The sequence below is a fragment of the Myotis yumanensis genome, unplaced genomic scaffold (assembly GCF_028538775.1).
Source record: "Myotis yumanensis isolate MYYU_CA2020_CCGP unplaced genomic scaffold, mMyoYum1.0.hap1 SCAF_19, whole genome shotgun sequence".
NCBI classification, from domain to species: domain Eukaryota; kingdom Metazoa; phylum Chordata; class Mammalia; order Chiroptera; family Vespertilionidae; genus Myotis; species Myotis yumanensis.
Genome location: NW_027223770.1, coordinates 3146133 through 3173560, shown reverse-complemented (window position 1 = coordinate 3173560; position 27428 = coordinate 3146133). Strand labels below are relative to the sequence as shown.

At 57.9% G+C, this 27428-nt stretch overlaps 1 protein-coding gene across 4 annotated transcripts in view; it reads right to left on the bottom strand.

Moving 5' to 3' along the window:
• GRAMD1B (GRAM domain containing 1B) overlaps positions 1-24895 on the bottom strand; it is a 166263-nt gene extending 141368 nt beyond the window's left edge. For all 4 annotated transcript variants that reach the window (XM_070400026.1, XM_070400029.1, XM_070400028.1 and 1 more), the window contains exon 1: positions 24504-24895. In XM_070400026.1, coding sequence (XP_070256127.1) covers positions 24504-24895 — 392 coding nt within the window. The remainder of the gene's footprint in view (positions 1-24503) is intronic.
• Between the last annotated feature and the right edge of the window lie 2533 nt (positions 24896-27428).

The following is a 27428-nucleotide window of genomic DNA, read 5'->3' as shown; positions in this document are numbered from 1 at the left end:
TCTGGCTGGATGGCTTATGAGGCCGAGGAGCGCGCGGAGGCGGTGCCGCGGGCACTGAGTGGGAGTGTCCGCTGGAAACCCCGAAACACACTCTGAACCAGGACCTGGAAGGACTCGGCCCGGGGGCCAGGCGGCTGGACGCTGGCTTAGCCCCGCCGGGAAGCAGACTTCGCGAGCACGCAGCGTCCCCCTGACGGCCAGAGGGGACAGCGGCGACCCAAGCCCGTCCCGCTTCAGGCTTCAGATCCAAAGTCCTGGAGCCATAAATTCGGGAACACAGCGCTGTGTTCCACAGGCGGGGAAGTGCCTCCTTAAATTCCGGAACATTGCTGAGGGAGAGGAGCTGAAGGGAAGGAGCCGGGATCCTGGTCTTGGTCTTCACCAGCAGCCAGGGCTGGGCACGTGGCCCAGGTCACGGTAACGGCCACGCTGGGGGGGGGGGGGAGGGCAGAACCCGCTGCCCTGAGCCCAGGCTCACCTCCAAGGGCAGAGCCCCAGGCGCCAGGATGCTGGGTGGTCAGGCTGGGTAACCCCAGTCCTCGGGTGCCCACCCCCCCCCAGGCTAGGACCCTTGCAAAGGCTCAGGAAGGCGTCCTGGTGCCCGCGGAGGCAGTGTCGCTGCTCCAAAGAGAACATGGCACCTGCTCCAAGCCAGTGCTCCATACCAGCAAGAGCTCTTCCTCCCACAGACGCCGAAGGGGCCTGGCTGCCCACGCCCGGGGCCTGGACAGGTGGGCACAGCAGCTCCGGGCCGTGGGCACAGCAGCTCCGGGATGTGGGCACAGCAGCTCCGGGCCGTGGGCACAGCAGCTCCGGGATGTGGGCACAGCAGCTCCGGGTCGTGGGCACAGCAGCTCCGGGCCGTGGGCACAGCAGCTCCAGGTCGTGGGCACAGCAGCTCCGGGCCGTGGGCACAGCAGCTCCGGGCAGTGGGCACAGCAGCTCCGGGTCGTGGGCACAGCAGCTCCGGGCAGTGGGCCCAGCAGCTCCGGGCAGTGGGCACAGCAGCTCCGGGCAGTGGGCACAGCAGCTCCGGGTCATGGGCACAGCAGCTCCGGGCAGTGGGCACAGCAGCTCCGGGTCATGGGCACAGCAGCTCCGGGCTGTGGGCCCAGCAGCTCCGGGCCGTGGGCACAGCAGCTCCGGGCGTGCAGGCTGGAACTTAGTACCTCAGAGCCCAATGGCGACGGCACACTCACCCACACGGAGGCTGTGCAGGTCACGTGGCGCTTCATGCTTTTGGCTAAGTCAGAGCAACCTGGTGTGCTAGCACCAACTACCTCATGCTAACCTCATGCTAACCGGAAGCTTCAAACGGCTCAGAGCCACATTGATTGATAGGACTTTGATGATTAAAAATGAGGAAATAAGGTATTTTAGGCAGCGGATGCCACAGAACTAGCACGGAGACACACGCCTAGGTCCCCCGCTGGTTCTCACGGGCCTGGCACCTCGGCGGGTCACTCACCTCTTAGCCTGTCCCCGAGGGAGGGAAGGGATGGAACACCACCTGTGCGGGGCTGTGGTGAGCACCCACAGGCTCTGAGCTCAGAGTTTGGAGTCAGAAAGACACAAGTTCTAGTCCTGACTCTGCCATTTACTTAGGGTGACAACGGGCAAAACAGCTAACGTTTCTAAGTGTCAGATGTGGGTATATCACCGGCTGTAAGTGGCTCAGTGGGGACTAGAGACGGCAGAACCCACCCACAGAAAGCGCCTGGGCCTGGCCGGCACACCGCAAACGCTCTTCATGTTCAGTTTGGCACGTAAGGATTTTAAAACACTGAATGCTTAGGAGGAAGGTAACAGAAGAGACCCTCGTAGTAAAATGTTGAGATCATGTGGCCAGAAACGTAGGGCCAGTCACCCTGTCGCCCCCAGAAGGGAGAGCTGGTTTTGGGCGGAGTCACCCGCCCTGTGAACGACTCTGGCCTGTCCCGTCAGCAGAAAGGTGTTTGTGGGGAGAAAGGCGGCAGCGAAGAAGCAGAGAACAAAGAGAATCGCTTCTGTTTGCCATCTGGCAAGCTCGGGAAAGTCTAATAATAGCAGGTAAGTAAACAGATGTGATTTGGGGCGCTGCCCAGGGCTGCCAGCTCCTTACACAACATACCTGAACGTTTTCAAAAGCCACTCAGAGAATGGCGCACTCCGGTGAAAACTGACCACCTGTCTACAAAGCTAGCAGGACGTCCTGCTCATGGCTCCCGTGGGAACCTGCAAGGTGCATAGCTGGTCAGATTCGATGATTCAGGTTCCAGTTAAATATCTTTCAACTCATTAACACTTCTCTAATAGTTCTTCTACCTGTAAACATGATGTCCCTGTGAGAGAGGGAGGGAAGGAGGGAGGGTGGGAGGGAGGGAGGGAGGGAAGGAGAGAGGGAGGGAGGGAGGGAGGGAGGGAAGGAGAGAGGGAGGGAGGGAAGTAGGTAGGCAGGTGAAAGAATGAAAGAGTGAGCGAGCCTGGCACGTGGCTCAGTTGGCTGAGTGTCATCCGTGCACAGAAAGGGCACCAGTCGATTTCTGGTCAGGTCACAGGCCCAGGTTGTAGGTTCCTTCCCTGGGTCAGGTGCTTACCAGGAAGCAACCAATTGATGTTTATCTCTCTTTCTCCCCCTCCCTTCCTCTCTCTCCAAAAATCAATAAAAGCTTTTTTTTTTTTTTTTTTTAAAAAAAAAAAAAAAGAAAGCTCTCTCCCTCAAGTCCTTTATTTCTCAACCCTCCCCCTCAGGGCATTTTATTGAAAGAACCAGAGGCCCAGTGCATGAAATTTGTATACTGGGTGGGGGGTTTCCCTCAGCCCACCCTGCACCCTCTCCAACCTGGGACACCTTGGGGTATGTCCCACAGGGATTGGGCCTAAACCCGCAGTCGAACATCTCTCTCACAATCCAGGACTGCTGGCTCCCAACTGCTCGCCTGCCTGCCTGCCTGCCTGATCACTTCCTAACCACTCCCCAGTCAGCCTGATCAATACCTAACTGCTCCCCTGCCGGCCGATTGCCCCTAACTGCCCTCCCCTGCTGGCCCGGTTGCCCCTAACTGCCCTCCCCCACTGGCCCAATTGCCCTCAACTGCCCTCCCTTGCTGGCCTGGTCAACCCTAACTGCCCTCCCTGCTGGCCTGGTCCCCCCTAACTGCCCTCCCCTGCTGGCCTGATTGCCCACAACTGCCCTCCCCCTGCCAGCCATCTTGTGGCTGTGGGCACTGCCATCTTTGAGGGTGGGGCAATCAACTAGCATATTCCCTCCTTATTGGCTGTGGGTGCCACCATCTTTGCGACAGTGTGAGGGTCAATTAACATATTCCCTCTTTATTAGATAGGATATCCTACTGTCAAACATCCATCAAAACCGTATCGGAGCAAGCTGGGAGTTTTACTATGCAATTCCTTGGCCCCTCCCCAGAGTCTGCACCTGCCCAGAAAGGTGCATCTCTCAAAAGCTTCCCAGTGATCCTGATGGGCTCCCAGGATGAAGACCCACTGGCCGTCACACTCACCGCCTCTGCCTCCTCGCCACTGAGTCATTCATCAGCCGCTGTACCTGGCCGCGCCCACCTCTCCTTGGTTTTATCAACCGGGACCCTATTAGTGCCAAGCCAACAGCCACGGGCACATCCACTCCTACTGGGCCACGGGCAGGTCTGACCTTCATGCTTCCTCCCATCTTTAAGCCTCGCTCTTCTTGCTGTCCCTGGCACACCCTCTCCGCTCTCAGGAGCTTATGTTCTACTGGGACCCTTCCTCTTCCTCTTTATGCCAAGGGAACTTAAGTCACAAAGAAACTGCGATAACATTTATACAGCAAGCCCTCAATTTTCACTCGATTTAATGGACTTTGGCTATAATGGACAAAATTACTGGCCCGTATGTCATATGTGAAAATTAACACCCTATTAATTTCACAACGCTTTTAACCAAGGTTTCCTTATAGTTAAATTAACAGGTTATTTTTGTAAAACTATTAATTCACTGTTATTTATTTTATTTTTATACCCTCACCCAAGGATATTTTTTCCATTGATTTTTTTTTTTAGAGAGAGTGAAAGAAGGGAGGGAGATGGAGGGAGGGAAGCAGGGAGAGAGGAGAGAGGGAGGGAGAGGAGAGAGGGAGGGAGAGCGAGAGAAACATCAGTGTGATGTTTCTGAACCAGTGTCAGGGATTGAACCTGCAACCGAGGTACGTGTCCTTGACCAGAAAGCAAACCGAGACCCTTTGATGTGAGGGCCGAAGTTCTAACCACTGAGCACACCAGCAGGGCAGTTCACTGTCATTTTTGAGAAATTTTATCACAGACATTTCAGAAAGAAGGAGGCAAACAAAAAAGCTGGAGCCGTGGGCTTCAAAGCTCTTCCTGCAAACTTTTACCAGAAACGTCTACTCGGAGAGCCACGCTCGCCTGCACTGTCCACGGGGCCCCGCCGCGGGGGGCGCAGCTTCCTCACGTGGAGTCGCTGAGGGTGCCCGGCTTTGGCACCGTGGGGCAGGGGAGGCGGCGTAGGGGGCAGTGCTGCCCCGGTGGCTTTCCGTACAGTGCAGTGGTTCTCAACCTTGGCTGCACATTAGAATCACCTGGGAATCTTTTCAAAATCCTGATTCCTGGGCCTCATCCTCCGGAAATTCTGTTTCTTTGTTACTAATGTTGTGGCCTCACCCCATAACAAAGGGACAGAATTTCCGGAGGATGAGGCCCAGAAATCAGGATTTTAAAAAGATTCCCAGGTGATTCCAATGTGCAGCCAAGGTTGAGAACCACTGGTACAGTGGCTGCCTTAAGGGTCGTGGCCGTCTAATTCCAGCTGCATCCCCAGAGCACGGGCCTGGGGCGGGGCCTGTTGGAAATCAGTGAATCTGGGCCCTGCGGGAATTGGTGCTGATGGGGCTTCCCGAGGCCAGGCCGGTGCCCGACGCACCCGGAGGCCCAGGTGCTGCAACGCCGCGGGTCAGGGATGTTGCACATTTGCAGGCACGTGGTTACGGGGAGTGTGGCCTGGGCTTGGCTGGGAGCGCACAGGGTGTGTTTGGGCCTGGCCGGCGCGTGTCCGGTGGAAGCAGAGAGCCGGGAGGACGGGGCTGGAGATTTGGACATTCCTGTGTCAGACGCGCTGTACACCCGGCCTATGCCGCGCGGTGCCGGGCGCAGGTGTGACCAGCTGGGGTCTTTGCTCTCACAGGACCTGAGGGCTGAGCTGTCAGCACTGGGCCCCGGAGCTCAGCCAGGCGGTGGGGTGACGGGCGGGTGGGTGGAGCACTGGTGTTCCGGTGGAAGCCCGGGGGAGGGATGGCCATGGAGTGGGTGGCCACCAAGGATGGCTCCCCGAGAAGTGCTGCTTTTCAAGGGAAACAGCAGTCACATTGCTGAGAACCTGCTCAATGCCAGGCGCCTTCCTAAGCTTTTAGTGGGTGTGACTTGGTTCCTTTTCACAGCCCCAGTGAAGCAAGACCCTTGCTTCCATGGATACAGATAACCAAGCTTTGACTGGGAAAACATGGGTGATTCTCTCTAAGGCCCTGTTCTTTTTTATTATTATTTTTATTGATTTCAGAGAGGAAGGGAGAGGGAGAGAAAGAAACATCAACGATGAGAGAGAATCATTGATCAGCTGCCTCCTGCATGCCCCCCACTGGGGACTGAGGCCACAACCCGGGCGTGTGCCCTTGACCGGAGTTGAACCTGGGACCCTTGAGTCCGCAGGTGGATGCTCAGTCCACTGAGCCAACCGGCCAGGGCTCCAAGGCTCTGTTCTGAGTATTGTTTTCGTGGAGGGCGAGGGACCCCTCACCAGAATGAAGTCCTAGACCTCTCACCACGCACAGTGAGAGTTACTCTTACCCGCACGTTCCTCGGAGGGAGGGTGAGGAAGGGTAAGGACAGTGTCTCAGTGCAAACTCTCCCCAGCTGCCCTCAGGTACAGGGACTCCCAGTTCCCCACATGCTCTCTTCCCATCACGACGACCAGCGTCAAAAAGAAGCTCAGGCCCTCGGGAGAGAGGAAGTACAAGCTCAGTGGTCGGCCTTGCTCAGCCAGCAACGGGAGCGTCCTAGGTGCCGCCCAGAACCTGATGCCGGGGAATCTGGTCCCCGGCCCCAGGCCCTCCCCCAGCCCCAGGCCCTCCCCCAGCCCCGGGCCCCTCCCCCCAGCCCCGGCCCCTCCTGTCTCAGGAGACCCCTCGCTTCCCTGGCCACGGACAGGGCAGTGCCGGGAGCTGCAGGTTCACAAGGGCCCCTTTGTCCACAGGTGACCCTGGGCCTTACGTGGGACAATCATCTTGATCCTGGTCCCCGTACCCAGACCGCTCAGCAGGAGTGACGCTCCTTTTCCGTTGATTTCCTCTCACGGGGCAAGTCAGGGGCTGCCCAGGGCACAGTGGGAGCCTCTGTTTGGCTGCCACACGCCCCACCTTCCTCCACAGCAGCAGCCCTTCAGCCAGATTCCCAACTGCCATGCTGTGCGAGACGACTGACGAAACGCAGCCCGTCTCCCAGTTAATACGTGCGTGTGTGTGCATGTGCGTGTGCGTGTGTGCATGTGCGTGCATGCGTGTGCGCGGTGTGTGTGCGTGTGCATGTGCGTGAAGGTGTGTGCACATGTGTGTGGTGTGTGTGTGGTGCGTGTGCGCGAAGGTGTGCATGTGTGTGTGCACATGTGTGTGGTGTGTGTGTGGTGCATGTGTGTGGTGTGTGTGTGCATGAGTGTGTGCATGTGCATGTGTGTGTGTATGTGTGTGTGTGAGAGAGAGATGCCAGGTGCCCTCACCACGCCGGATGACAGAAATCAAGCCACACACGCAGTGCTTCACGTCGTCCTCGTGCAGAAAACGCACGTGTGGCTTTTGCTCAGCATTGGGGGGTTCTGGACGCCCGTAAGGACCCCCTTCCGAGGAAGCACTTAGACGGATACACACAAACTGCCACTCGCTGCGCCTCTTCTCAGCGCTCCTTGTTCTCCGACCCCTGGAAGGCGGTTCCCAGAGCTCTGACCACAGTCCCCTTCTCTTCTCAGCACCGTCCCCACACAGTCCCACCCAGACCAGGGCTCGCTGACCCCCAAATCTCCACCGCAGCTCCGAATGCCGCCACAGCGCCAGGCCCCCGAATCCAGCTGCTTCCAGGATCGCCAAAACCCGGCCTCCCCAGGCTCCTCACGTCGAAAACTCCCCCTGCTCCCCACTCCCATCTCTTCTACCAAATAGCCTGCCTTCCCTCCTGCGCTACCTGCACCACCAACCACCTGCTTAGCTGTCCAACCAGGACACTCAGGAAGAGCTGTGGGAGCTCGCTCTCCCCGCCCCGCCCCACCCGTCCCTCAGTCCTGCGCTCCTCCTCTGAAGCGCCCTTTCTAGCAGCCTTCCCCCACCCCAGGGCCCTGACCGGACCCAGAGGCCAGGGCCAGACTGGCCGCCTAGCGATCGCCCGGAAACTTGCTTATGAACAGGCCCCTGCCCCTCACTTGCCCTAGATTCTGATCCAGGGGGTCTGGGGCTGGATCTGAAGGGTTTTTAACACACAGCCAGTTCGCTAGCTACTGAAGTGCTAGCCCCTGCAATAGCCCTAACTGTGCTGACACATCCTAACGCCAGCTGGGGGGAGGGGCTGCCTTCTATCACTTGCTGAATTCGGTGGGTGAGCACTCCCACCGCCTACATGTGAGCCTGACAGCACAGCTGGGCAGCGCTGTGCACAGGGGAGATGCCGCCGGCCGGCCTGCACCACCTACTCACCACCTACGATCGTCTAAAACAGCGCACGTGCTCTTCCTGGGTGAAAGTTTGCTGGCTTTCTCAGAAACTGCAGCCCCGAGACCTTTGCCTCACACACCAGGCCCACCACAGGCAGCAGCTTCCCCTTCCACTTCCTCTGCGAGCCGGATAAGCCCGGTGCACAGAGCGGCTGTGCCCGTCCAGTGCGGCGCAGGCTGTCCCCTCCGCCCTGCACGCCTTTTGTCTGTGACCCCAGAGCCCCCACCTCATTGACGGCACCTTCCCCGCAGGCCACCGGAGCCCCGTGCCACCTGGAGCCCGGCTGTCTCCCTCTGACGCACTCATGACCTGACTCAGGGGTTCTCCCTGATTCTCCTCGACCCGTAGCCTGGCTCCCTTTGAGCCAGGACAGACCGGAGCCTGAGTAGGTCACAGTGACAATGGTGGCTCTGCCCAAGCCTTCCCGGCACATTGGCGACATCAGAGAAACCTCCTCTCGTGCACACAGTGGCTGCTTTCTCCGTGTTTTCAAGATACTGCACACTAATGTGTTCTGCTGAACTCGAAGAGGAACGCTTCACAGCTCAACAGTGCTTCCCAGCCACAAAGTGCTCCTCGAACTTCCTTCCGCCTGATCCTTCCACAACCAGAACGCAGATTATATACACACTAGTGGCCTGGTACACGGGTTCGTGCACATTGAAAGGAAATTAATTAGAAGAAATACTTTAATATCAGTATTCACCCTTTCTCTATAATAGAAGTGTCAACCAAATTCACGATCGACAATGACAGATGGAAACACACGCATGTGATTGGCGCCAGTGAGAGCTTTATATGTATCGTGCATGTGCGAGTCAACTTAGCCTTTTATAGATATAGAATCAACTTGCTTAATTAGACCTGCTTTCTGATGTAGCTAAACCTTTTCCAGCCCAGTGAAGCATCCCAACTTCTCATTCAGGTAACGGTCAGCAACACAGCAGTAAATATCAGCACAAAGCAGATTATTATTGTAGAGCACACAGGGAGAACAAAGGGTAAAATATATAACTGCAGCAGTGTTTGATTATATTCTGCGCAGTGAGAAAACCTGAAGTCATTTTCAAGGTCCACCATTTCTTACTTCTTTTCAGTCGGTCAAGTTTCTAAGCTTTCTAAAGCTCCATTTTCCGGCTAATGAAAAGAAAAGAGGATTCCACCCAGTCTCCTATCTACCTTCTCCAGGACTTCTGTGAGGATCAAATGAGATGAGACACGGGAAAATGCTTCACAGACATTTGGTTACAGTGTGAAATGTTTGCACCTGGCTATAAAGCAAGTCATGTTCCTGAGCTGAAGAAACTCTAAGGAGGCTAGTGGCTAGGGAGAGGAAGCTGGGTGTTGCTACGTGACGTCATTACCCAGGGCCCACAGTGACCGTTTCTGGGCTGGACTGGGCTGTGGGCTGCATTTTGCTTTTGGCAGCATTGGCTGTGATTTGGTGGGGTGTCGCTCCGGGGTGGTGGCAGGGCCTGTGTCCCACTTGGGGAAGCCGAGTGTTAGTTTGTCGGCACCAGGTCCCTGGTGACATTATTTTTAAATGGCCAGTGTGCGTCATGGCAGCTCCTGCATTGAGCATCTTCCCCCTGGTGGTCAGTGCGTGTCATAGCTACCAGTCGGGTAGACACTTAGCCTTTTATATATATAGATAGGCACATACATTAAACACACACACATATGTATAGATTCTGATCCCCACTGCAAAGATGACAAAAATAAAGGCTCGAGGGGACACGTGACATGTCTAAGAGTGACTTGTCGGTGAGCCAAAGGATGAGAATTTTAATCTAGGTTCTCTGCCCTGAATTCTGTCCTTTCACTGACAAAGCTGCCGCAGCATTGGCTGGGAGCTGGGAAGGGGGAGGGGGGCGGGAGTGACCTCAGTGATAAGACTAAGGGAGGCTGAGTCAGGGGCAGGGACTGGGCAGAGCCTGAAGTGGTTCCGCTGAAGTCGCCTCTCCTCTCCGCCCCGGGGGGCAGCCCTCGGCACCTGGGAAGCCCAATGCAGCCAAACCCTGGCACAAAAAGGGACCAGAGTCTGCCATGACCAGTCAGCAGGCGCAGGTCTGAGCTGGGGCAGTTTGCAAAGAATGGCCACAGGCCACGCGTGAGCATCTGAAAAAGTAGCCCGTGCCTCAGAGTCCAGCTGCCCAACACCAGCTGGTGAGGGGCCCTCAGCAAGCCAAGGAGACAGAGCAGCGCGCCGGGAGAGGCAGGGCGCCCGCAGCTGGAGCCCAGCCGAGGGAGACGCCAGGAGGCCAGTGACCAGCTGGCCTGACGCCCGAGGAGGAGGCTTTGGTGACCAAAGAGGCCAGCGCCACCCCCTTAGGCGCAGGCGGACTGGGGGGCAGGCCAGCGCAGATCAGCAACGCGGGTGCCCGACGGCCTCTTCACAGAAACGGTTTATGAAACCACCACCACAGGGCAGGTCACTGGGCTCCCCTGCCAGCTCTGGCGGAAGTCGCTCGGTTCAGGAGCCAACCTGGAGGAGACTGAGTCAGCCATTCCTAGAAACAACGGGCGAGTTCCTGTAAGAACACTTTAGAACCAGGAAAAAGCGGCAAGAATCTATCTTACATCCGATTGAAGATCAAACTCAAGAGTAAGTACAGATGTTCTATGACTGGTTTCCCAGCTGATAATCTGTCAGCACCTGTCTGTTGCCCTCCCATTAACACAGACCAGACCCCTAAAACGGGAAGTGCAGGAGGGAAAGGACGACACAGAAAGCCTGGCATGGGCCCCTGGGCCAGGCAGGGCACCCGGGGCAGGAGAGGCTGGCGCGCCTGGCAGGGGCTGGACACGTGGGAAGGGGTGGACAGCTGGGAGGAGGTGGACACCTGGCAGGGGTGGACGCCTGGGAGGGGGTGGACACCTGGGAGGGGGTGGACACCTGGCAGGGGTGGACGCCTGGGAGGGGGTGGACACCTGGGAGGGGGTGGACGCCTGGGAGGGGCTGGACACCTGGCAGGGGCTGGACACTTGGGAGGGGGTGGACAGCTGGGAGGGGGTGGACACCTGGCAGGGGGTGGACACCTGGGAGGGGGTGGACACCTGGGAAGGGGTGGACACCTGGGAGGGGGTGGACACCTGGGAGGGGGTGGACACCTGGGAGGGCTGGACACCGGGCAGGGGGTGGACACCTGGGAGAGGCTGGACACCGGGCAGGGGGTGGACACCGGGCAGGAGGTGGACACCTGGCAGGGGGTGGACACCGGGCAGGGGGTGGACACCGGGCAGGGGGTGGACACCTGGCAGGGGCTGGACACCGGGCAGGGGGTGGAGACATGGCAGGGGCTGGACACCTGGAAGGGGAGGCAGAAACCCTGAAGACAGATGAAGGGAGTGGGGCACTGGGACTCCAGGACCCTGCAAGCTGCGCTGTTTCCCAGAGTCCTTCCTGCCTCCCCCTAGTCCTGCCTTAGGCCTAGGCCCCCCCCCCCCCCAACTCCCTTAGCCCAGGAAAAAACTGGTTTATGGTAAAACTGTGTCTTACTTGCTTTTGCAATGAGAAGAAATAAAAACAGTCCTAACCAAATACTTTAGTCATTTACCCACTCACAGAGAGCCCCACGGGGCGGAGAAACGGTGCTGCGGGACCCGAGGCAGCACCCCGGGCGCATCGCCTGATGGCTTCCGCCACGCCGTTTCCGCACACGGGCAGGTGCCACAGCGACTCCGCCAAGCACTCTGCCAACCTGCTGCTGAGGTTCCCGAGGCCTCCCCCAGGCGGTACAGGATGGGCCGCCAGGCTTTCCTGGCCTGCCAACCCCAAACCACTCAGCACAGGTGCCGCCTGAGGAACACCCACAGCCCAGCACCTGCCCTCCGACCCCACGAGGTGGGCCCTAAACCAGCACGCGAAAGGCCTCTTTCCCCTGAACCTAAAGGAAAGGGAGAACCAGATGCGAGTACCTCTGTGCCTCAGGCTCGGAGAGCTGCCTCACCGTCATTACCTCACATGCTCACCCTCCTGTTTACGGAGGAGAGAGGATGCGGAGCGGCCGAGGGCAGAGGCTGGCGCTGCGGGAATTCTACGCCAGGACCCAGGACGGCGGCTGGAAATCGGTCCTGAATGAGGGTCACCTGCAGCCACTGCGAAGCCATCTCCACAGTGAGGGGCAGGCAGCGGGCTATTCTCAGTGGCATTGTTCAAAGGCAAACAGCCTTGGAAGAGGCAGAAACACTATCGAGTCCTCGGCTGCCCTGACTCATTCTCACACTCACAATCAGTGGACATGCGCGGCTTCGACACTCCATCCTCAGCCCCGTCCTCGCCGGGCACCGGGCCGACCGAGTCTTGGTCTCCCCGAGGCAGATGGATCTAACCCAACTGCTGACATCAGGACAAATACCATATTCAAGAGGCAAAGTAAAACTCCTTGCTAATAATAGTTCATCCCATAGCCAAAGAGCACCTCAGCTGCCCTAGGGTTAAATCTGCACACACACACACACACACACACACGCACGCGTGCGCGCGTGTAATATCTCTCTATATTAAATATATGTTAAACATGCAACATTTATTTTAAATGACCCATTTGTTCATTCTCAGTACCTACCCACTTACCCTGACCCAGTGTGTTTGGAGTTGCCTGCATGGTGCCAGCTGCTTCCTACTCCCCCTCCAAGTGCCCTGCTGAGCTGATTACGACAGTGAACGTCAATCATTTCCCAGCAGCACCGTCACCCACGGGGGCCTCAGCCTAGCAGGCCACTGGGGGCAGGAGCTCCAAGGCCCTCGTCCTCCGTGGCTGTGAGAAGTAAGGTCAGAAGTACAGACGATACCCAAAAGTGCCTCAATTTTGAATCCTTAGCATGAACAGTGCTAGTAAAAACAAAACTTTTCTTTCCACTGGAAAACCCAAAGGGAATTTCAATGGTCCTTTGTCTGATAGAAACGAGCAAAGCAAAGGCCGGGGGTGCCAGGCCAGGGCGGGCCTCCCAGCCAGCGCTGCCCACCACCACCGCCGCCTGCTCTGGGGAACAAGTGGGCGAGGCCGTATGTTGAGCGGAAATGGCTCTGCTCCCCGAGGGCAGATGTCCAGCCCCTGTGCCGAGGGAGGCCTTCCCCGGGGACACCACGCTGCGTTCCCCTCGGCCACTTGTCACTTGTAGAACTTTACATGTATTTGTGTGACTGGCATCGACTGCCTAACAGATGTTGATGTAATAAAAACAACTTTGTTGTTGAGCAAATGAATGGACAAGAAATCAATGAAAGGAAACCCATTGGGAGCAGAGGCCAGTCGAGCTCAGCACATGCGCAGAAACCTCCTGCAGCGTCAGATGGTTCCATGGTCTGTGCAGTGCAGAAAAGGGTCTGCACGCCGATGACAGGACTCAGCGTCACTCCTGAGGTGTGTGCATGCGGGCACCTTTCAGATGTCAATTTCCGCCAGTGCCCGTGGGCAGACTCATTGCCCCTGCCCCACAGGCTGTGGGAACACACGAAGGCCTGGCTTGTCCTGCCACAGGCTCGGGACGGAAAGGCCCCGGTGCCAGGCATCGTGGTAAGTGCTGGGCAAACACAAGGAATAATGACACTCTGCGCCCAGGCCTGTAGGTCACTTGGAAAAGGATCGAGTGCTGCTGAATGGAGAGGCCGTGATAAGCTGCTCCCATCTGTCCGTGTGGACGCCTGCTCTGCCTCCTGCAAGTCCCGCGGCCAGGTCAGTGTCCCCTCTTCCCTCTGTTCCTCCGCCCGGGCTCCCAGGCTGCGGGGCTCAGTAAGGGGCGCTGTGGCCTGGCTTCCTGGGCTGTCATTACACTGCACACAGAGGCCTTCCTGTTGGCGACCCTTTGGCCCTTGGCTTCCCCTAGAAGAGGAGGACAGAGCCAAACCCCAGAACAGCTGCTCTGGCTCCGACAGCTGCAGCGAGGGCAGCGAATACCCGCACCTCCCGGGTCCTGGGCCAGGTCAGAGCAGCCACCACGTCTGCGTCCGAAAGCCCACCCTGAGGACATGGAGGCCCACCCTCATGGGAGGACTCAGCGGCCCCGCCAGCCCCCAGCGCCTCCTCCACCCATCGCTTCTTCAAATCAGGTGCAAGACATGATTTTACACTCCCGATTCCCAAGTGTAGAAAACAGACCAAGTCCCTTCCAGCGATGCGATGTGCCCAAGTTACATGTTTCTCAGAGGCGGGAAAAGGCTAAGCACTATGTGCAGACTGCACCCCACCTCTCCCCACCCCCCCTCCGCCGTTGACCACCAGCCACAGAGCCGCTCCCAATGTGGTCTTCCCGTCGGAGGCCTTGTTTCGGGACAGATGAACCCTCTCCACCTAACACGCCAAGTCCGACTCTCACACAGAGACCACCCCATAGGAGACCAGCGTCTTGGATCGCTGGGCAATTTTAGTCTTGTGGAAGACACGGGCGGCATAAAAAAAAAAAACATGAAGGAAACCAGCAACAGACTAACAACCCACTCCCACAATCCACGCACACAAATGGCATATGATGAGGGGCGATCACTCGGCTTCTGTGGGACATGTGGCTTTGCAAAACGATTTCTAATAGGATTTCATGAAAATCAAATTTCCTTACAGTCCTCTATTCGTCTGATTATTTGTTCATTCCCTAAATACAGATTTACTGAACTCCTGCTGCGTTCCATACACGGAGCTTGGCAGGCACCAACTAAAACAAACACTGAAAAAGGCTCCTCTGCCCTCACATCTTACCAGCCAGTAAGGGTGCAGCGTTAGGGACACGAATGCAGTAAGTGCCCGAGTCCTGGGGGACAGGCCAAGGAAGCTCAGATCCGAGGAGGAGGAGGGCTGCGGGGGCACACTGGGTCCGTGTCACCAGAGTGGGGTTCATTCTCTACGGAGGAACATGGCTACGAAGACCAGGGAAGGGAAGGCACTGAAAGGTCGCTTTAGCAGTAGATGAAGAGGAGGGAGCAGCAGGGGGCCCTGGGGAGCGCTGCCTGGGCTGCAGACCCAGGGGCAGGGCTGCGAGGCAGTCAGAGCCGGACAGGAGGACGCCCGAGCCACACCTCAGCCTGCCGACAGCCTGGAGGTGGGACAGATGTGAAGAATACTCCCTCCCAAGGCAGGAAGCCTCGTGACACTGAAGGGTCCCTAATTCAATGCAGGGAACAGAGTGCGAGGGACTGGTTTGGAGGGAAGACGATGGGCTCAGTCCGGGATGGACAAGATGAGGTTTGAAGAACATTCCCGTGGAAATGTCCATTCGCCAGGTGGATAGATGAGCCTCAGGCTCAGAACAGAGATGAGTCTGAGGTACACGTGAGAGTCAGCATCACATAGGAACGATCCAAGCCAGGAGAGCGGACAGAATGGCCCTTTAAGGAGAGTATGTGGGTTTAGGGGGGGAGAGAGAGAGTGGGAAGGAGGGGGGAGCAGGAGAAATCAAAAGCCTGGGGTGAGGAACTAAAGCAGCCCAATATTGAAGAGACGGGCAGGAGCAGCCCACAGTGATCAAAGCTCGTCTCCGCACCCACCATTAGATCTCACAAATGACCACAGAAACCACAAGCCACTGGTCCAGCCGGCACCCAGAGGCCTCACAGACACCCCCCCCCCCCCCCCACCAAGTCTCACTTGATTGTTTAGTAACACAGTTCTCCAAGTCCATCTACTTAGGTCTGTCTTACAAGATGAAGAAGTGTGTGCTCTCCACTTAAGAAAAGAGGAAGGGGCCCGGCCCAGAGAGGTTGGGTAAGCTGCGCAGGACACACAGGGAAACAGTGAGAGGCAGAGCCAGCCTCCGCCCGCGTGGCCTCAGGCCCAGGGGACGGGTGAGGACAGCTGGCCCGGGAAACCCGTTCCCTGCCTGCCCTCGAAGGCAGCGCGGCCGCCTGGGTTTTCTGCTTCACTGATGAAGAAATGGCTCCATCCTGGGCAAAGGGGAGCTCCCGGGACATGGGGTGGGCTGGGCGGGTGGGGTTGTGGGAGACCTGTATTCTAGAGCATTCCTGCCACTGACCAGCGTCAGGTCTGGGACTCCTCCGTTTGCTCAGAGCTGAAGTGACTGCATGGATCCCACCACCGTGAAGAGCAGGTTCCCTGAGACGCAGAGCCGGGCCGTCGGGACTGACGGGGCAGCTGAGGGTGGGACAGGCGGGCAGCGTGGCGGTGAGACCGGTCCGAGCACCCTGCCCCCTCCCTCCCAGCAGGCCTTTTCCTCAGACCCGCTTTTTCTGCTTTCGCCTGAACTCCACATTCTACCAGTTACCTCTACACGCTGACCTGCCACAGGCTGTGCGCTCCTCCGCCTGCGAGTCCCGGCCCCGGCCCCGGAAGGACCAGTCAGTGCTGTGCGCTATGAGAAGGACCGCTCCTGAGCCAGCACCACCAGCCACGCTCTCTGAGGCTAAAGAGAGGCATGTCGCCGATGCAGGCGTTCTGGGCAGTGATTCCAGCAGGAAGACGTGCGAGAGGGAGAGGACCCCTGAGACCTGTCTGAATGGGCAGGCCAGGCCTATCTGCTCACCTCTAAGATTCGCTCCGTCTTCCATGTGTGGCTGCCGACTCCTCCAGGAAGCCCACAGGGCTGCACGGTCCCCACTGGAAAAGCAGGGAAGTCCATGTGGGCAGGACGAAGCCAGGGCTTCCCTCAGAATCCGGAATTAACACCCCACGGTACCAATTCCGCGTCTGCTAAGGAATATTCCCAAAGGAGAGCGAGCAAATACCCTCTCAGCCACACTGAAGACAAAACCAAAGAAGCGGAGTGTGAACTGTTCCATGGGGAGTTCAGGATTCAGTTAGATCCCAGGCAGAGCTTTCTCAGTAGCACGGCTTGAACACATGAGGAAGTAATCAAGGCAGGTGGCGCGATCGTCTTTCCCAGGAGTTTGTGTGTTTTTTGTTTGTTTTTAACTGAAATGGTCACATGCCCGCACCGTGTGGCTCGTTACAGCACAGCAACAGCACATGCTGTCCCCACGCCCACGGCAACTGCGCTCGGAGCAGCCCTGTTCAGAGTGAGCTTCCCTACGGCCACGCCACCTGGCCCTGAGAATCAGCAGGAAGGTCAGGAGCTTCGGAGCGTCCTGACCCAGCTGGGAACGAAGGCCCGTCGGACCGAGCGGGGTGCCGGGGTCAGGACAGGCCTGGGTACGGGGAGCGTGAGGCCGAGGCTGCGTGGCATCGGCTGCGTGGCATCGGCTGTGAGGAGGGGCTCCCCACATTGAGAAGCATCTCCCTCTCATGGCGCCTCCACAAGCAGAGCTTCAGAAACTCCTTTTCTCCTTATTCCAGACCGCCACTCCCCACCCCATGGGCCTGTGCTCGCCCTGACCTTCTGCAGGTACCAGCTGATGAAAAAGAAAAGAAGTCGTTCAGTTAAAAAGAAAATCTGAGCCTGGCCGGTTGGGCTCAGTGGACAGAGTGTCGGCCTATGGACCAAAGGGTCCCAGGTTCGATTCCAGTCGAGGGCACCTGCCGGGGTTGCAGGCTCCTCCTCGGCCCAGTCCCTGGTGGAGGCTTGTGCAGGAGGCAACCAATCAATGTGTTTCTCTCACATTGATGTTTCTCTCTGTCTTTCCCTCTCTCTTCCACTCTCTAAAAATCAATGGGAAAATATCCTCGGGTGAGGATTAACAGGAAGGAAGGAAGGAAGGAAGGAAGGAAGGAAGGAAGGAAGGAAATCTGAGAACAAGTAACAGGGAGAGGAACACCAAACAGGCAGTTGGGTTAGCATGATGAAATGATCGACTATTTTCCTCTTCCCTACTATCCAAAAATTGTACATTAACTCGCTATTTTATTACACACACAATATTCACTGTCTTTTATAACGTAAAAATTTACTTTGTTATATAAGACAACGAGCTGGCAGACCCTGGGAGAGACTGAAAACGGTGTCACTAACCGAGCCGTCCATGTCGTTCAGTATTTTCCTAATTGCTGGGGCACATTTTGCAGGGTTACCCCCAAACCCATCCCCAAACCAGGCCCCCAGGCAGAGGCCGTTTCCATGGTTGCAAAAGAAAAGGGAAAAACCAGGTGGGTTGTTCCTTGTTGTTTGGTGGGGTGTTGTGTTGTGTTTTGTTTGTCCCTTTACTCAGCCCCCTCATTTCCTGACTGAACTTGCTAACCAGAAGCAGCAAGAGGAAACCTCTGTGGTCGGACTGGAGGCAAGAGGCACCGGCTGGGAGCAGCTGGGTAGTTGTGCGGACGTGGGGAGGCCCTCAGAGGAACGGAAGCCTCCAGCGACGTGCTGGTTAGAAACCGGCCCAGCCTGTGAGAGAGGCCTCCGCTCCCGGCCCTGGCCCAGCTGTGCCTCCACGATGGAGCTAATCGTTTTCATTCTTTATCTCATCCAATCAGAACAGGGACAAAGGTCGCCTCATTTGCCCAAAGCACCGTGCAGGGCCCCGGGTGAAGGCTGTGGGTCCCGCCTCCCCCCTTCCTCAGTGGTCCTGGCTGTGGCTCGGCTGGTGATGGCTCTGCACTGTGCTATCTGATCGCAAATCCAGACACACGGTCTGAAAACAGAATATCTGACAGCAGGACTACCGTAGGGGGTGGCACACGGCCGCCTGCAGTGGCAGATGGGGCGCCAGGCCACTGCCCGATGTCCCTTTCGACCGCTGGAAGCATCTCCCTCGGCCTCCCTCCTCCCACCTGAAGCTCACTTTTGGTTTTCGCTTGTGCACTCAATGGAAGCTTCCCCATCTCTGAGATGGACGTGCCTCGGGCTCTGAAGGGAAGAGTGCACAGACCCCCCAAGATGTTTAAGGGCTGTATCTGCCTGCACAGCAGGTGGGGCAGGCAGCCCCTTGGCGAGTCACCACAGGACGGGGCTCCGGCTCAGGAAGAGCCCCCTGCGCACAGCACCCAGCAGCCACCCGGCTCCCGGCTCCGCTCTCGCAGGCCGGGCCGTGGTGAGCACTGGGGTCAGGAAGGAAACTCCCCTCCAGCGGCCTAGCCGGTCAGACGCCTTAATGAGAACTTCAGAGCTGCCCAGAAGCAATTATCTGTGACCATCACAGCAACCGGCGCACAGATAACACCCGGGAGAAAGAGGCCGAGCAGGCAGCATTGTCACCTGTTCACGCGCCCCAGGAGCGCCCGTCTCGTCTCTTGCCTGACATGTAATTGGCACCCCGAGTGCACGGCCACCATGGAAACGCTCAATACCAACGCCAGGGAGGGACCTTGCCAGGGAGAAGGAGCCCACAGGGCCCGCCTCGGCGTCTCTGTGTCCACCCTCCAGCCAGAGGGCAGCTGCGCCCCAAGGACCAGTCGCCCAGGCCAGTGGCACCGCCTCCAGCGCTGTGCGTGGCCACGACCCTCCACGCTTCCCCTGCAGGTGAACAAACACCGGCCCAGGGCCAGGCCTGGGGATGGTACAGCGTCTGGCTCACATCTCGTTCTTGCTGCTGTGAGTTCAGCCAGGAGCAAGTTATCCCTGAACTTCAGGATCCTCGGTCCCAAAACCCACCAGGGGGCGGGAGGGGGGGCGGTTAAGCGTGATTGTGTATTTAGGGAGCTTAGCAGAAAACTTGGCACAAAGTGAGGCACAGTCCCCGCCCTCAAGGAAGCCGGGTCTGGTGGAGATTTTGCTAGTTGAACCTTATCCGGCACCAATTAATTACTCATCTGCGTGCAAATCACAGGTTCCCTTAGCATTTGCTTGATGCCTGTGTTAGGTTTCTTCTCTCCCACACCCCCTGTGCTTCTCAGGCACACGGCTGAGGGTCAGAGCACGGGGTCCCCCTCCCCTGGAAACTGAGCTGAAACCAGAAGCAAGACGTGCTCTACAGGTAAGAGGAAGGGGAGGAAAACCGAGAAAGATTTGCCAACGATGTGTGTTCATTACCTGCAATTCCCCCCTCCAGCGAGGCCGGCACCAGGCAGGTAGCCTGGCCGCCAGGATGGGTAGAATCACTAAGAGGCACCCCCTGAGGTCGGAGGTGTAGCTGAGCCTGAGCCGAGGCTCCGGGGTGACAAGGCTCTCCAGCTGCCCGCCTGCTGGACTGTGAGCAGGCGTGACAGGTTACACGAAGCGGGGACGGAACCGCCATGGGGAGATGGTGCCAATGGGGTCCTACAGAGGGTGCTGCAGAGCAGCGCTCCTGGGTGCCCGCATCAGCACCCACTCCCACGTCCTCACCCCTGCTCAGCGTCCCTCCCCTGCAGAGGGTGGCAGATGCCATCTTGGAAGACAAGGCTCCATCTCACTACCGACCCTGCCACGGTCAGAGGAGCTCTGATCCTCAGCACGGTCCTCGCAGCCTGCTGGCCACGGCCCCCCGAGGACACAGCACTCACTCCCAGGCTGGCCTCACCGCCTCGGCGGCACCTGCAGGGCTCAGCGGCATGGCCAGCAGACACAGGAATGAACCATCACGTGCCACAGTGGCAGCACATGCACAGCTGTGGCCTCCACTCGCCGCCCAGTTCACACAGAACAGCAAGATCAGTTGCTTCAAATTCCACTCAGGCTTTGTCTCCCGGGTCCCAGAGCCCACAGGGTCCCTGCGAGCTGAACTGGGTGTGTAAGCACCCAGCCTGCAGAAGCTCGGGCGCCTTTGTTGGCTGACTGACCGATGGAAATTCAAACTCCGTGTAATTCCTGGCCTGTCAGCCCTTCACCTCCCCACCCTCACTTTCCACATCCCTGAGCAAGACCACACTTGTCATCCATCCCCATCTTGAAGCCAAAACACCCAAACGGCTTTCACCAAGAGGCTTTTGGTCCCATTTAAACTCAGCCTCCACAGACAGGAGATTCCTGGGTGCCTAGGGACGGGGGATGAGGAATCAGGAGATCAGGGTAACATCTAAAGGGCACAGGCCTATCTGTAAGGTAAGGAGATGTTCTAAGGTTCCCTGTGGTGATAGCTGCACAATCTGTGCGTATACTAAACCCACTGAGTTGTCTACTGTAAAAAGGAGTGAATTGCACGGTTTGTAAATTATATCTGAATAAAGGCGGGGGGGGGGGGGGACATCAAACACCTCAGCTCTGGACTCATCTCCTCGAGGAAATGTCCCCTGACTCATGAACAAAGAGAATTCCATTCCAGACACTATAGAGCAAGGAATCGCTCAGTCGCTCGTTACTCTCTATTCACCAGCAAATATCCCCGGGTCACAGGAAGGCCAAGTGCAGTGCTGACAGTGAAGTTGGTGGAGAGGACCAGACCAGATGGGACTGGAGCGTTTCAGTGCTAACTCCCGGATCCTTGGATCCCCAAACCGTGCAAACACATCACCATTTTCTCCACTCCTTTCTTCTCAGGATGAAGGAGGACAGAGGGGTCTCCTGACCCTCTTTTATGTTCAATTTAGCAGTTAAAACCCACAAGCGGTGGCCCTCTGGGGCCCTGGCCTCCTCCCAGGTCAGAGAAAACACCACGGCAGACCTACCAGGGCTCCTCTCTGTGTGTGGAGGGGCCTTGGGGTGGGGACGTGAAGAGGGAAGATGCCAGGCTGGGCGGGCAGGCTTACTCCCCCTCATCCTGTGAGGATGCGTGAGGATCCCAGGCGTGGCTGCAGGCACGGAGAGGACACAGCCGCCCGCTCCCAGCACACGCCACTCCACGGGAGGCACTCACAGACATGACGAGCCTCCTCACCCTGCACAGCAGGCAAGTGGACAAAGCATGTTCACGTGTTTTACTCTGAAGCCCTCCCATGAGCCGACAGATAGCCTCCCACGGACGGAGAAGGTGAAACGCACCTTCAAGTGAGGTCCCCGAGCCTCACAGCTAATAAACGATAGAACTGAGGTTGAACCCTCGGCCTCCTGACTCGGAGACCGATACTCTTTGTGTTCCTTTGCTTCTGAACATCATCTCCTCCTCCGGGAGTCTAGCGGGGCATGCACACTCCATTGCTTTTCTTTCTGAGAAGCCTTCCATTCCCAAGGACTAAGAATGATGGGTTCTGCCCCGGCCACTGGCTCGGGTGTTGGGCGCCTCTTCCTGTTCAGCCAAAAGGTTGCAGGTTCAAGCCCCCCGTCAGGGAGCCTCCGGGAGGCACCAACCAAGGTTTCTCTCTCTCAAATCAGCAAAAAATAAGTTTGTAAAACAGGTAGGGTTTTGTTTTAACCACAATCCAGATAAAGGCCAACAGGAGGCCGTATAACAGTGGTTAAGAGTAGAGATTTAAGGTGACAAATTTGGTTTGAAACCAGAGTCTGCCGTTTTGTACAAACTGCATACATTCTCCTACGACAGCCACCATTTAAAAGAACTGCCTTAAACCCTTCCCTACGCCAACAAACATGAAGATTATACTGAATCCTGACAATTCTCAAAACCAGGGACGCCTTCCTCACATCTAACCAACCCGCCCCCGCCCCCGCCCCCGCCCTGGCCAGCAGCGCAGGACTCTTTCCCCACATTCTGTCCTCAGCCTCTGAGGCCAAATCTCAAGACCAAAACAGCGTCTCTTAGGGTCTCTCACATTTGAAGAGAGTTGGCAAACCATAATGAACTATTTTAGTTCAAGATTAGTTCCCACCAGGAGTGCCCCGCTTCCCTCTGCTCTGTGGGAAAGACAGCCGGGTGTGTAGTTCCAGACAGAAAGGGCTGGTGTCCCAGGTCCACAGACAGCCCCGAACCAAGCTCTCCATCTGCGTCTGCGGGGACCACACCGCCAGCACTGCGCCAGGGGAAGAGAGACCCTGGGCGGCTCAGCATGCTCCTCCCACGAGACCCGCTGGTTCTGCAACGTCCCCTCCACGACACATGGCTCGCCCTGTTCTTTTTGTTTGTTTGTTTTTAGTATTAACTTTTTATTTAAATCATTTTTAATTTTTCAATTATAGTTCACATACAATATTGTATTAGTTTCAGGCGTACACCCCAGGGATTGGGCAGAGTATAACTTACTAAGCCAGTGGTTCTCCACCTTGGCTGCACATTAGAATCACCTGGGAATCTTTTTAAAATCCTGATTCCTGGGCCTCATCCTCCGGAAATTAATTCTGTTCCTTTGTTTTTTTTTTTTTGTTTTTTTTTTTTTTTTAATATATTTTATTGATTTTTTACAGAGAGGAAGGGAGAGAGATAGATAGTTAGAAACATCGATGGGAGAGAAACATCGATCAGCTGCCTCCTGCACATCTCCCACGGGGGATGTGCCCGCAACCCAGGTACATGCCCTTGACCGGAATCGAACCCGGGACCTTTCAGTCCGCAGGCCGACGCTCTATCCACTGAGCCAAACCGGTCCTGGCCTGTTCCTTTGTTATGGGGTGAGGCCACAACATTAGTAACAAAGAAACAGAATTTTCGGAGGATGAGGCCCAGAAATCAGGATTTTAAAAAGATTCCCAGGTGATTCTAATGTGCAGCCAAGGTAGAGAACCACTGTACTAAGTGATCATCCCATAAACCTCGTGCCCATCGGACACCACTCATAGCTATTAGAGTGCTAGGGACCATGTTCCCTATGCTGCACTCACATCTCCGGGACAAGCCTGTAACAATCCATTTGTGCTTCTCAATCCCTTCACCTTTTTCACACATTCTCTCCTCCCCCTCCCATCTGGCCACCCAGAATGTTCTCTGCTTGGAGGAGTCTGTTTCTGTTCTGCTCGGTTGTGTATTTCAGCTTTTAGCGTCACGTGTTGATAGATAAGTACTTACTGCCATCTCCTTGTTCATCCTTCCCACCTTCTTCTTGGCTCACCCGCCCTGACCCCTCTGTCCTGACTGCCTCCCGCTCCTGCTGGCAGGCCCCTCGTCCTTTCCCTGCGTCTCCTGGGGCCCATCTGTACTTGTGGTTTGAGTTTCGTCCTTTCTTTCTCCTGTCTTTTCTTGTACAATCAGTACCACATGGCTCACATGGTTCCATCTCTTCCACGCAGCGAGACTCACATGTCTTAATTTCTTACCCAAGGCTCCTCCCAGCTCTCCACTTCCACATCCCCTCATTCTACCCAGCCCTCCCCGACTCCCTCCTGGAGCCACCACCATGAGCTCACAGGAACAGGCAGTAAGTGCTCGCTGAGCCGAAATGAAGGCAACTGATCCGACTGGGAGGAGAGTCCCAGGGAAGGTGGGCGGTTGCTCAGTCACCTCACACCAGGGCACAGCCTGCTGGAGGCCGGGCCCCAGAGTCTGAAAGCGAGTGGAGGAGGTCCTCACGGGGCGGTGGGGAGAGCTGGCCTGTGCTTTCTACACGGATTCTCTGTGCAGGGAAAGCGGACTCCCCCACCACTCCGGTGCCACCCTGACCCGGGCACACACCGCCGTGGCATGGAGCAGGCCTAGAGGTCTAAAGACCCAGGAAAGGCAACCTGCCGCTGCCCAGCTAAAATAAAAATGAAAGTGGAAGTGGAGTACAGAGGAGAAACACAAGTCTAAGGGGGAAGCCACGGGAGGCCTCCCGCCTCTGCTGCCTCCATCCGTGCAATGGGAATAACAGGCCTGTGAGGATGAAAGTGAGAGGGTGGCTGCTCGCCATGATGCCGGCCCACGTCGGGCGGGAAGCATGAGTCCCACCTGCGTGGCGTGTGTTACTCGTTTTGCTGTGAGGATCAGAGGAGATGATGAAGCCTGAAGCCCTCGCCAGTGTGTCAGGTAGACAGACAGACAGACGGCAGGCACACAGCCATCGCCGCCCTGGGCCCAGGAGATGGTCGCTGGCAAGAACGGAAGCCAGAGTGCCGTCAGCCCGATGCCCGGCGCCTGGCTCCCCGAGCTCCGTGGGGTGAGGGCTTCTGATTCCCCCTAAGTTCCCGCGGGGTGCCCGGGGCCCGGGCGGAGGGGGCGGGGGGGCAGGCGGGGAAGGAAGGCGGCGACCGGGACGTACCGTACCTGCTCTCGCCGCACTCCTTCCGCTCCCGCAGCCGCAGCCACTTGCGGAGGAGGGAGCGCTTGCGGCGCGGGGACGCGCTGGGTGTGGAGCAGTTGGACCACGGGGTGTCCTCGTCGCTGGAGGGCGTGATCTCGATGGCCGGCAGCTGCAGGAGCTCCTTGCCGGGGGCCCCGCCGCCGCCGCCGGGCAGGGGCAGGGGCAGCTCCCGCGCCAGCCCGGCCTCCAGGCTCCGCTCCAGCACGTTCCTCGCGCGGCGCAGCCTGAAGCGCCGGCGGCGGAGCGAGGGGGTGGACGCGCTGGACCAGACGGCGCTGCCCTCGGGCGCGCCCCGGGGCGCGGGCACCTGCAGCGCGGGCGGCTGCAGGCTCTCCATCAGGTGGGCCGCGGGCATGGGTCCCGCCGCTCCTCCGGGTCCCGGCGCGCTCGGCGGGCGCTCACGTGGCCGCGCGGGCTGAGCGGCGGGGAGGCCGGTTCCTCCGGGAGCCGCGGGCGGGAGCCTAACTTTGCGCGGGTCCTCGGCCCGCCCTCGGGCTCCGGTTTCCTCCGCGGCTCCCGCGCGGGGCGGGCGTCGTGCCTTCGGGACTCGGCGGCCGGGGCCGGGGCGTCGGCAAACTCTCCGCGGTGCGCGCGGCGGGCCCGGCGGGGAGCGGGCTGGGCGCTGCAGGAGGCAGAGCGGGAGGAAGAGGCGGAGGAGGGAGGAGGGGAGAGAGGAAGCGAGACGCCGTGTAAAAATAAAGGAGGAGGAGGAGGAGGAGCGGGGTGGCGAGGGGGGAGGAGGTCACCTCGGTCCGGCAAGGCCAGCGCGGCTCTGACGCCGGTGGAACTGCACACGGGCGCCCGGGAGGCCGCGCCAGCCCGCCTAACGCAATAGTCTCAAAGCAACTTTCTCAAAGCGACACTGACCGGCAGCGCTCAGAAATCTCTCCCCCTGATTTTCGGGGGGTGGGGGGGCGGGGGAGGAGGCGAGGCAGGGAGACGGGGTGGGAGGGGGGCGGGCAAGCAGAAGGGACAAATCATGGAGGAATTCAGCCCTCACTCTCCATGGCCGCCGGGCACAGGGTTGAGGGACACCTGGGGGCTTTCCCTGCCTCTCTTCTCCCAAGCGCTTTCTTTCAACTATCTGGGGTGCAGGTGGGGGCACAGGATGCCTGGGCAGAGCCAATGGGAGCCAGTTACTGCAGGCTGCTTCCAAGGACAGACAGACAGCAGACAGACGTACCAAGGAAGGACAGACATAGGGTCTGAAAGACGCGGGACACACAGCACCAGTAGGAAAAGGGGCTGATGGCTGCCCTTCCTGAGCTCCCCTGTCAGTCCATAGCCCCATCCCCAGCCAAGAATCACATAGGGGGCAGCGCCCAGAGGCAAAGCGCTGGGCGCCAGGAGCTGAGGGGGGCCCTTTGTGTTCCGGGACGAGCCAATTCCGAATTCGCCTGCGAGGGGATGGACTGGGCCACAGGAAGTCTAGTCTGTCCCCCATCATGAACCCTAGAAAGCTTGGGTGAGTCCTGTTGTGTCCCACGCTGTGCTGCCCACACTCCCTGGACCCAGGTACCAACCTTAGAGATTGGCTCTAGACGTGATCCACCCCATTGAGCGCAGTCAAGACTGAGTCTAAAACGGACCACTTGTTTAAAAATGTGTTTTTATTGATTTTTAGAGCGAAAGGGAGAGAGAAACACTGGCTGCCTCCTGCAGGCCCCCTGGGGATCCAGTCCATAGCCCAGGCATATGCCCTGACCAGGAATGAGCAGGGGACCTCTTGGTGCTGGGGTGACGGGGTGATGCTCCACCGTCTGCGCCACACCCGCCAGGGCAGAGGCTCACGGCCCCTTCTCCTGCCTCCCCCTTCTCCTGCCTCCCCCTTCTCCTGCCTCCCCGCGCAGCGCATTTGCCTCCGAAAGTCCTGCAAAGGAGAACCCAGGTAGAGACGGGAGCTTTCAAACAGACCAGGGGGCACGCAGGAGAACGCACCACTAACTCCACATGCAGGGTCACCGCTCTCCTCTGTGCCCCTGAGGCCAGTTTCTGCCTGGGAGGCGGTGCCCAGCCTCTCTGCCAGCATGAAGTTCAGAGGAACATCTCACAGGGCCCCAAAGCCGAGGGGTATCACACCCGAAGGTCACAGAACTCCCTGCGAGAACACATGTCCCTGCAGGCCAGCGGGACATGGAGTGTGGCGGCTGGCCCGGCTGCGTGCCCTTCAGTGACCGTGCGGGAGTGAAGGCTTCGGGACACTGCACACCCTCCGGGGCAGCCGAAACGGGAGTCCGTTTTGCCCAGGAGAGAGATGCTGTGGCCAAAAAGCAAAGGCCACACCCCCAAACATCAACTCCATCTCCTTTCTCAGTCTCCACATCCGGCCACGGATCTCACGGCGTTTAGTGTCGTTCTATTTTAGCTCCCGGATGTGGCAGAAAGGAGAACCCCTTGCCCTCAGGTGCCAGGCCCGGCCAGCAGCAGGGCACTCCTTCCGGCTCCGGGAGTGACGAGGAGGCTGAGCTGTAACTGCAGACGCAGGATCCTGAGCTACACGGAGACACCAGGCCCTGTGGGGGGAGGAGGGGTCACTCAGCGCCTGGCTGTCCTCCAGGGATGCTTTGGGCGCGGATAAGCTCCCAGGCCAGGGAGCAGCCTGTGGAGGAGACGGCTCGCAGGTGTGTAAGGAGAGCAGAGAGGCTGGGATACTGCCATCCCATGGGAAGCCACAACCGGCACACAAAAGAGGAGGGTCCGCAGTAGGGGGGCCAGAAGGTCTTTGGGGGAAAGGGAGGTTCGCAGGGGAGCAGGCCCCACTGAAGTTCACGGTGAGCATCCGAACTTATTTATTTTTAAAAATATATTTTTATTGATTTCGGAGAGGGAGAGAGAGATAGAAACATCAATGATGAGAGAATCATTGATCGGCTGCCTTCTGCACACCC